At 44.8% G+C, this 10,957-nt stretch overlaps 1 protein-coding gene and 1 long non-coding RNA gene across 2 annotated transcripts in view; both read right to left on the bottom strand.

Moving 5' to 3' along the window:
• Positions 1–6,945: 6,945 nt before the first annotated feature.
• Positions 6,946–9,736, bottom strand: LOC130380333 (uncharacterized). Its single transcript, XR_008895269.1, has 3 exons — positions 9,425–9,736; positions 7,603–7,735; positions 6,946–6,971 (listed from the first exon to the last, which is right to left on the bottom strand). It is a non-coding gene; the product is annotated as an uncharacterized LOC130380333 (long non-coding RNA).
• A 683-nt stretch (positions 9,737–10,419) lies between these two features.
• Positions 10,420–10,957, bottom strand: part of LOC130380977 (uncharacterized) — a 1,819-nt gene continuing 1,281 nt past the window's right edge. The window contains exon 6 of the mRNA XM_056588399.1: positions 10,420–10,429. Coding sequence (XP_056444374.1) covers positions 10,420–10,429 — 10 coding nt within the window. The remainder of the gene's footprint in view (positions 10,430–10,957) is intronic.

The raw sequence follows: 10,957 nt of genomic DNA, 5'->3' as shown, positions 1-10,957 counted from the left end.
ACCATATACAGTAAAGCAACACAATGATATGGCGTTAGTTAACTTACTTTTTCGAGGTTTGTAGCTGAGCCGAGATAGAGTTGGTACTGCTCCAGACTTGATTTTCAGACGTTGAGCAAGTCCAGCTCTGTATTGACCCAAGTGAGGAAGCAGTCGTCAGTGAAATGTTTGGCGCTTGCCTTGTTCTAGCAACGGGACGGCCATATGTTCCTGACCTCATCTGACTCCCGCGCTGCGTTTGTATCCAGTGGGCGTGGCCTATGACGTATTGGCTCCGGCATCCTCATCCGTCTAAAGATGCTGCCAGAGCCATAATAGAGAGAGAAGAGTTGCGACACTCTCTGGGGATGGTTCATGTAAGCCTGTATAGTTTAAAAACAGGCCGCGCTGCCGTGTTCAACAATGGGACTGCCAGCAGCGATTGCAATATTGAATGGTAAATATAAATTAAAAAACACAAGTACTTTTCTGACCATTGTTGCATATTTGTAAACGTCAGTTTTACATTTGGAGTGGTAGGGTGACAACTGCAAGCTACTCAGATACGTTAAGTTTGAGGGAAAGCTTCACGTTCGTGTTAGCATGGGTAGCACTAGGCTACTGGCTTTAGTGGCTTAACCTTCCTACATGTGTGGACCCCAAAGACGATTCAAGATGTTCATTTTAGCGCAACTCGACTATTATCTATAAATATTTTTAAATATTTATTTATTATTATTTATTTTCCACAATGTCTTGTTTTTTAAACGATTTATGATGACTATATGCTCTGTAAGGTGACCTTGGGTGTCTTGAAGGCGCCTCTAAATTAAATGTATTATTACATTTTCTTGATTTTGCTTGTAATTCCGATTCATGTACCCGTGGTCAGAGAGCGATTGAGAAAGCAGAGTAGCAACAGCCCATTTAGCATTTAGTTTCCATGCAACTTCTTCTGATGAGGCAGGAGCTGACCACACAACCATGCTACTTTTAAGACTAAGCCGAACACCAAGTATCACATATATTAAAGAATAACAAATGAAAGTATTTTTGTATTAAACAATGGGTCCGACAAAAAGAATATGTGTGTGTGTGTCCAACTTCAAAAAAACAACAAAGTGAAGGAACAGGGATGATTATTGTATACATAAGCGTTGACAAGAGAGAAATACGGTGAGGAAAGGAGACAATTAAAAAAGCATACAAGTAAATGGACCACTGGTTATAAAACCCTGCAGCAAATGCAGATTCCACTGCCTAAGATCTGCACGCTGCAAAGGAGTAGGCGCCAGGTAAAGCTGGGCCCAGTGTTTGAGATGCCAGATATATCAGGCTGAGGTTTGTGGAACCAAAAACAAGTGGGAACAAGGACTAAGAACAACAAAGCAACATACAGTAAGGTGAACAAGAGCAGCAAAGTAGAGCAGGGGTATCAATAATAAAACAATGTTAGTCATGTGTGCAACAAGAAAACAAGATGTGTATACAGGTGTGCGTGTATGTCTAACTTGTTAAACAAGACACAGTGAAGGACAGGGAGGAATATTATAAGTTATTATTAAAAAAAAAAGAAAATACTCCACAACATCAGCTGAGGTTAAGGATAGTAAAGTGCATCAGGTCGAAAGGAAGGACAACAATCGCAGCAGCAGTCGCCGCCGCCGCCACCAGCACCACCAGCCGTCGCCAGCACAAGCCGCCACCACTAGCAGCAAAGGCGACAGGCCACCATCCTTCCCACCACCATCCAGCTCAAGCAGCCATCGCCTCAAGCAGCAGCGACCTGCAGCAGCAGTGTTATCCGGCACCAGCCAGCTCAAGCAGCCATCGCCTCAAGCCAACAGCAGCAGCAGCAGCCACCATCAGCAGCATCCACCTTCAGCAGCATCCACCATCAGCCGCATACACATAACCGCTATGTCAGTGACACATTAGGCCTAGGCATTTTTATTCACACAATTCATACTATAGCTGTGAGAATTGTTCAGAAAAATCACCTCCATAGTCCCACCTGGGAGTCACAGGCGACAGTCTCCTGCAAGGAATCAGGGAACCTATTATAGGACATTCTGTTCCATAATTAGAACATTGAGAAGAGTAGCGTGACACTTTGCTTTGATAGTTATATACCGGCAGATTGAGATTGAGTGTCGATCAGCTCCTCCAAACTATGTTTGTACCTTCAAACTAAAATTGACAATTAATTTACACTCAAATCATTTCACAACAATTTGAGTAGCAAGACAATTATTGATGTCCATTGCCAATACATGAATACATACTCATTACAAAGGCCTTGAAGTCGAGCAGTGGGGTCAGAGGACACCCCCCCCCCTTCCACTCCTACCATCATCGGCCGACCTTCGTTATAGGCGAGAGGCGCTTCAGACAGAAAGGCCACCTGAAATTCCACATGATGATTCACTCCGGCGAGAAGCCGGAGTGAAGTGGTGAAGGGCGGTGGAGCGGTCCTCCTCCCAGTCGTATTAAATTAGTTTTTTTTATTTGCTGCAGGTAATCAACATGTGACTAAAGGTTGGAGCCTAGGCCATTGCAAAATCATAGGGCTAGATTCACCTGAAATTATTCAAAATGGATGCTTACAACTTACCACATTGAATATGATTTTAATATTTATTTTTGACTTGCCCCCTGTTCGTAGGAGCGTGCTGGCACCATATCTATGGGGGTAAAAGGCCTGATGATACATGATATTTTTAGACAATATTCAGAATCTGTTCACTTACGAATGAACACGGACGGCTATTTTTTGCCAGCACGCTACCCTAGCCATATTATGGGCAACCGTGTTCCCCTTGGCTGCGATTTGGGACCTTGTGAATTCCTTGTAGGAATTCATAATAATACACCACACACGCCACGATTCACTTTAGCATAAGGGGGAGTCAAATGACGTGACAAACAACACCTTTTCTGTGAACGCGCATTGAACCTAAAGCGGAAAACCTGGTTCGACTAATTGAATCTAAAGTGAGTGTCGTGGAACCATTTAACTGACTGCGAGTTACGTCTCTGTCGAACCAGGTTTTCCCAAGAAAAGCTGGGTATGTTCAGTGAGGTTCGTGGTATACTCCACTCACATGTTCCTTTGTATTTACCAACGATGTGAACGTTTCCTAATATTTTACTGTTAGAAGAGTCAGAGAAATAAGTTCTTTATCACACAGACATAAATTACTAAAATGAAAAGAAAGCAAAACAAAGCGAATCAAAAGCAGGAAAGTGTTTAAAGAAAAACTAAAAGCAGTAATTTCGACACATACCGGACAGAGGTCTCAATCAAAGCGCCCCGTTACCCTGTGTGAAAGCACCCCATTGGGCCCGTTTGCTTGAGCATGTGCACACTCAAATTGCTTGGGTCGCTGCAGCTGGCGTTGCAATGGCACTAACAGGCAGGGCTTCTAACCGGGAGTGAGTCCTCATGTGGATCTTCAGGGTGCCTTTGTGACTGAAGCGCATCGTGCATTGGTCACACCTGTAGGGCTTCTCGCCGGAGTGAGTCCTCAGGTGGATATTTAGGACATCTCTCCGACTGCAGCGCTTACTGCATTGGTCACACCTGTAGGGCTTCTCCCCGGAGTGACTCCTCATGTGTTTAATTCAGGGTGCCTTTCTCACTGAAGCACTTCGTGCATTGGTCACACTTGTAGGGCTTCTTCCCCGGAGTGAGTCCTCATGTGGTTCTTCGGATGTAATTCTGACTGAAGCGCATCATGCAGTGATCACACGTGTAGGGCTTCTCGCCGGAGTGATTCATCATGTGGATTTCAGGTGGCCTTTCTGTCTGAAGCGCATCTTGCATTGGTCACACCTGTAGGGCTTCTCCCCAGAGTGAGTCCTCATGTGTCTATTCAGGTGGCCTTTCAGACTGAAGCACTTCATGCATTGGTCACACCTGTAGGGCTTCTCCCCAGAGTGAGTTCTCATGTGCGTGAGTTCAGAGTGAGTTCTTCAGGGCGTAGCTATCACTGAAGCGCTTTGTGCATTGGTCACACTTGTAGGGCTTCTCGTCGTTATGGGTCCTCAGCATATTGGCCTTGTTGGGAATAACCTTTCCACACAAGACACACCGGGCCGGCCCTTGCGGCCGCCCTGATGCCAGTCAGCGTCCTCAAGGGCGGACGAGGCCTCAACGCTGCAGTTCAGGCTCTTGGCCCACGCTGTGGTCAGCGGACAGCGAGCTACAAGGCCTATCCGTTCTGACGCGGCAAAAAGGGTGTTATGGACGTCCACCGCCATGGGCCCTCCCCTTGTCCGTAAACGCCAGGATGCGCAGCTCCCCGCTGTGACTTGACATGTGGGAGGGAGCCAGGGGCGTCCACAGCAGACTCTCCGAGGTGGCGCCGCGCTGCGTGCTGCAGTCTCTGTTTCCATTGACGTCTTCTTCCAGAGAGGAAAACAGAGAAAGAAGAGAAAGTAATGTTTTAATTAGATCATTTCACAAAAGGTATACAGTATGTCAGTGTTTCCCATACATAGACCATTGTGTGGCGCGGCGCCACAGAATCAACATTTAGCGCCACGAATTGATTCTGTCATTTTTTTTTATTATTATTATTATTTTTTTTTTTTGCGCTTTGGAAATCTAAAAATCGTTCCGTCCATTCATCTCTGCATAGCACTCGTTCTCCCTGTCATTCACACACACACACACGTAGCGAGAGCCACGATACGCTAACACATGAACCCACCGATGTTACCCGTCGCTTAGCAACCGGACACGCTGGGGTTGAAGAAGTTACCGGACTACGTTAACTACTACTGAGTGATATATCAAAGACGTGAATCAGGCAATAAATGCAATTTTCTTGACAGCGGTAATGTTCGGGTGTGCATTAAAAGTACAGACCGGAGTGGACCAATTGCGAACTACTGCAGCTGCTCCAAGTTAAAACCCCAAACTAAATCGGAAGTATTATAGCGGACTACAACACCTATTCTATTCCGAATAGAATTGTATTCCGAACCGATTGAGGCGTATATATATGATACTTTTCTATTCCGATTGAGCTGTTCGTCCACAGCTAGGCGAATCAGATGTGTCCGCCATGGAAACCGCGGAGTGTACATGAACACTCACCCGAAACAGGACGGTCGCCGTGCTGCGCCGGTGCCACCCGTGCTCGCCTGCCACCGGCCCCCCCCCCCCCCCCCCCCCAGCGCACCACACATTGGTCCTTGGGCTGTGGGAAACACTTTTTGTGGGGGGTTATGTACTTTGTCAAACACTTGTGTATTGGAAGAATTAATATTTGGAACATTCTTCTAACTTCTATAGGTTGATAATGCATTTTCCTTGTTGCCCTTTGGATGGTCAAGGGTTGAATGCTCCTGCTGGAGAATGCAAGAATTGCGGTACATTCTCAGTTAAAGGTTGGTTTGGGTCTTGCATGGAATGCAAGTATGTATTACTAACCTACGCGGGCATGCCTCCACCATATCCTCTTCAATCTTGATTGAAATGGTTTCTGGTGTCTGCTGCTTTCCACATAAAGAAGGAAACACACAAAATACACACAAGACAAGCCCTTCTGGGCTCTTGACTGATTCCATCTTTGAAATACAACGCCAAAGTTTGACTCATGTTATCATGATGCTTTGCCAAAGAGTACCAGGCTTTTCAGCGCAGTTAGAATCGAGTACATTCATCAGTTGATCATTGTTGTTTGCTTGCATGGATGCAATGTGGTATTACTAACCTATCAGCGTGCATTGCCTCCACCAATAATCCTCTGCACCTTGATGACAATGGTGTCTGGGGGTCTGCTGCTTTCACATAGGGAGAAGGTAAACACACACACAAGACCATTATGTCATTGCACAGAATAGTTGTCAATCCCCACAAAGGACACATTATGCATTTTTACTCTGCCAAGCCGGTTCGTTCGCCGCTTTGCACGCCCTGCAAATTCATTGTCATCCCTGTGTACAACAGAGGGGGTAAAATCCACCTTCGTCACGGAGCCAACTTTCTTGGTTCACTGGAGATGGCGGGGCTATGCACGGAGACAGTACACGTCTTATCGATAAATTGCATACTCCGAATGTCTTTTTTCTTTAGATTCACTCATTCTAGCATGCAAGAATAAGTTGACATCTGAGTGTAGACTAAAATGCGATTCACGATTTACAAGGGCAAAATCAACAACATATTCTTTAATTGGCTGACCACTTTGCTGACCAAGCAGCGTAAGGAAGTTCTTCTGTATTTTCTCGTAGATCGCACTCTTTCCCCGTCTTCGTTAAATGCGACTGCATCACCTTCCATCCCATGACTGTCGCAGCTTGCAGATTATCAGTATCCCTCCAGTTATAACTACTCATGTTGAAATCACTGCGTTGTCTCTGTTGCATAGACAATGCAGCAGTAACACCTCTACCCAAGTCCCTTCCCTGGAACCGCAAAGCTGTCTGATCACATTTACATCTAAATGAAAGCGCCAATATGTGTAGGGTCTGAGAGGGTAAATTGGGGTGCGAAATCAAGCCGGTAAATTACCACGGTCAGATGTAAAACGCGGACCATGCCAGGAAAAAGGTGGGCATAAAGGACGGCTAATATTTGCAGCGTTTACTGAATCATAAAGGGGTGTGCTTCTAGGGTGTGTGCTGAGGTTGTAACAGAGGAAGCCTCTAATTTGGGATGCCTAGAAAACTAGAAGATGACTTCCAACCTGCACACTCAGCTCCTCGTGGCAGACCAGCCGCTCGCCGCTCTCCAGGCTCTTGGTCGCGCTGTGCCCGCAGACAGCGAGTTCAGGGCCTCCACTTCTGACGCGGTGAAGAGGGTGGCATGGCCGTCCACAGCCAGTGGGCCCTCCCCTTTAACCGTAGACGCTCAGGATCTCAGCTCCCCGCTGTGACTGGACAGTGGGAGGAGCCAGGGCCGTCCACACCCAACACAGGAATCGCCGAGGTGCGCTCCGCGCTGCTGCGTGGCTAACGGTCTTCAAAGTCATCGCAGTCTTCTGCAGAGGGAGAAAAACAATGACAGAAAGTAATAGTGTTCATACACTGTTTGCATAAAAGAAGAAAGTGTAATGGTACATTTGAAACTCTTTAAGGTATGTTTATGTAACATTGAGAGAGGGGTTGTTTAAAATGTGTACTGGCAGACAAAGATTCAGAGTTTTGGAGAGAGATGTCTCCTCCAGCATCCTCCCCCCTAGACTCAAAGCTCAAGCGGAGGCCAGGTGGAGGACACTGAACGAACACCAGCGCAAAATGATCTGAGCACAACATGACATGAGAGACAAGCGCAATCATTCTATTTTGACAATAACAAGCGACAACGTGTCCCTTCCCTGTAAAGACTGATCAGCTAACATTTATACATTTTTAATTCATTGATGATTGTGATTGATTGGAGAAGTGATTAACAGCTCATGTGATATCTGTCCTGAAACCCTTCTGGGCTCTTGGCTGATTCCATCTTTGAAATACAACTCCCATGTTTGACTTGTGTTTAACAGGGCGCTGGTCATGATGCTTTTCCTAAGATGACCAGGCTTTTTAGGTAGGATCTAGAATCAGCCTGGTCTTTGCTGCCTAGAATCTACTACATCAAAAGTAAATGTACTTATGGTGGAAAGTACAAACCTGAGTTTGTAAAGTGGGACGGCAAAGTCTTTAAGGATAGCTGTGTGCCTACAGTATGTGTTTCCAGGTGGTCTGTATGGCAGGCAACATCCCTTGTGAGAAGCAGCTGAATGTAAGCACTTGATGTGCTGATCTGTGTAGAGACAACAAGGTCAAATTAGTAGTCAATGTATTACTTTGTATATATTCCAGGTGCAAGTTGGAAGAAGACATAAGATAAGCATGTTTAGTGAATACCATTAGCCTAACTTAAAATGAGATCTATGAAATGATAAAATTATGTCACATCATTTATTTGTTTGCGTATTATCTTAAAAGTTCATCACATCATCTCACTACAATTACATCAAGCTGGCAGAAATGCTGCTAATAAAACCCATTGATTGAATCAGGTGCGAAGGGGAAAATATGAGTGGGCCCTGGAATGGCAGTCAAACCCGCAACTCACTACCTGTGAACTCGTACCAGATCGATGTATAACATTATGCTGCGTTCCAGGGACACTTTTCAGACCGTAAGTTACGAGCTGTAGCGGAGGTCATCGATCTGGTAGAGGGTTGTGAAACCACGGTTTACGGGTTGCCTGGATAGCACCATATGTATTTAGGAGGAGTTAACGGGCCATAATTATCTCCTCATCATCGAAAACGCAAGAACTACTGTGGTCACGTAAGCAAGGCAATTCTATTTGTATAGCGCATTTCTTACATCAAGCAGTTCAATGTGCTTTACAGAATACAAAAAACAACAGTATCATTTATAGTGACGAAGTACATGCAAACAATATAATGAAAGTACTTCTATGAAATGACACATAATAAAAAATAATAAAAGGGAGAAAAAGATAAAAAAAAGAATAAAAAGACCTTCAGATATAAGTAGTATGAATAAGTATAGATCGATTAGAATAAAAATAAAAAAGAGAAGGAAAACATAATAGTATGCATCACTGAATAGCTTAGCCTTTAGTTTGGATTTAAAAATACAAGTTGTGCCGTAAATTCTTGATTATTTTTTAATTTCTTCTGGCAGTTTGGTCCAAAGTTTAGCTGCATAAACACTAAAGGCTGATCACCACATTTGTTTTGGCCGTAGTTTGAACCAAAAGATTTTTGTTTTGAGACCTCAGTGATCTGGCTTGGTTGTGCTGTGTGAACATGTCATGTATGTAGTATGGTCCAATGCCATTTAGTGCTTTAAAACAATTCTATAAATAGGCCTAACTGGAAGCCAGTGTAAGGACCTTAGGATAGGGGTAATGTGCTCACTTCTTTTAGACCTAGTTAGCAGCATTTTATAGTTGCTATATATAGTTTTTTGGGGAATCCCAGTTAAAAGGGCATTACCGTAGTAGTCTATCCTGCTTGAAATTAAAGCGTGAATACATTTTTCTAGGTCACTCTCCGACATAAGGTTCCTCAATATTGCAACGAAGAAAGAAGTGTACAACACTCGCATTACAGTGTGTGTATTCACACACATACCTGATGCAATCTACCTTTACATTAGACAGTGACACAGTAGCTGGGCTGTTAGCTGTAGAGCTAATGCTACAACAACATTATAAATTATGTCTAATGCTTATCGTCGTAATCGAGTTATCGCCCAGCCCTAGGTGCACGCTCAGTCAGAACGTTTATCCAAATAACAAAGAAGTTTACAACACTCGCATTACAGTGTGTGTACATAAAACACATACCTGATGCCATCTAACTTTACATTAGAGACAGTAACTGGGCCGGTAGCTGTAGAGCTAATGCTAGGGTAACAAGGTAACCATATACAGTAAAGCAACACAATGATATAGCGGTAGTTCACCTACTTGTTCGAGGTTTGTAGCTGAGCCGAGGAGAGTTGGTACTGCTCCGGACTCCATTTCCAGACGTTCAGCAAGTCCATCTTTGTATTGGACCAAGTTGAGGAAGCAGTCGTCGGTGAAATGTTTGGCGCAGACTTTCGCATTTCCAGAGAAAATGAAATCACCCACTGCTTCTTCAGAGGCTCGGATGAAGGAAGTAAAAATAAACTGTTGTGTTCATTTGTACTACATCCAAACACTGAGCAACTGCCATGCTTCGCTCGTTTGCAAGACATGATGTCTCTCCAGGAAAGAACTATGTGGGCTGAGCTCACACGGTCGTAGCTCATTTTCTCATGGGCGGTCGGGACAAATTCTCTGGGCGGGCAAAGCAGAGAAAGGGGAGGTAACCTTTTCCCCGTATTTTTTATTGAACTTGTTGATGCAATGCGATCCTCAGGATCCTAAGCAAGAAATACAGGCTTGATGCAAATAATACCTTGTTTTCTCTCCATTATTTTTTTTACCCTTCTGCATTGGTTCTTATTGGTGGTTTGTGGAACTTACAGGTTCCTCTTTGATGAATGACTAAAAAAAAAGCCAAGAGGCCGTTTATCAAATCCAGGCTCTGTTATTGCATGTGGAACCACTAGGGGGCACGTACACACGTACATACACACACACACACACACACACACACACACACGCACACACACGCACACACACGCACACACACGCAAACACACGCACGCACGCACACGCACGCACGCACGCACACCGGGACCCAGTCGGGTCTTTGACCCCGCCCCTGCTGTGTGTATGCGTGTGTTTCTCTCCCATCTACTTAGGAGATTGTCTGCAGGTGTGGACGGACGGTGCTGCAGGAGCCTGGCCAGACAACAGACCGGCGGGGTATACCTACTACGAACCTCGCTGAAAATACCCAGCCATTCGACAGAGACGCAACTCACGATCAGAGTTAAATGGTACTACGAAGCTCACTTAGGATTAGAGGGGTTTTATATGCGTCTGAAAAAAACCCGTTGCAGAAACAATAGGGGCCAAGCAGCTTCGCTGCCCGGACCCCTAATAAGGTACGTCCAACCTGCCTTATTCTATAATTTAGGGAATTCACTTTAATTTTACTCTGCAATAACTTGAAATTCAAATACGCATAACATGAAGTATGGTCGCAAACTGAGCTAGTATCCTGTGTACTTATACTCATACTGAGCCAGTATCCTGTGTACTTATACTCATACTGAGCCAGTATCATGTGTACTTTCACACATACTGAGCCAGTATCCGGTGTACTTATTACTGTTAATCTCTCTTTTGTACTTTGACTCTTGAGCTGCTGGAGTGTGTGTGTGTGTGTGTCTGTGTCTGTGTCTGTGTCTGTGGCTGTTTCCCAATGTCAAGGAAGCATGCTCAACTGCTGCCCTTTTAAGGACGCTACGTCATAGAACGCCGACAAGCACTGTTCCAATGTTGAGGACACTCGAAAGCCGCGCCATTTTTGCGTCCTTTGTTTTTGAGAATAGGGTGTATGCACTA

This window comes from Gadus chalcogrammus, chromosome 4 (genome assembly GCF_026213295.1).
Source record: "Gadus chalcogrammus isolate NIFS_2021 chromosome 4, NIFS_Gcha_1.0, whole genome shotgun sequence".
Classification (NCBI taxonomy): Eukaryota; Metazoa; Chordata; class Actinopteri; order Gadiformes; family Gadidae; genus Gadus; species Gadus chalcogrammus.
The sequence above is the reverse complement of the archived record's forward strand: the minus strand, read 5'-3'. Positions and strand labels throughout refer to the sequence as shown.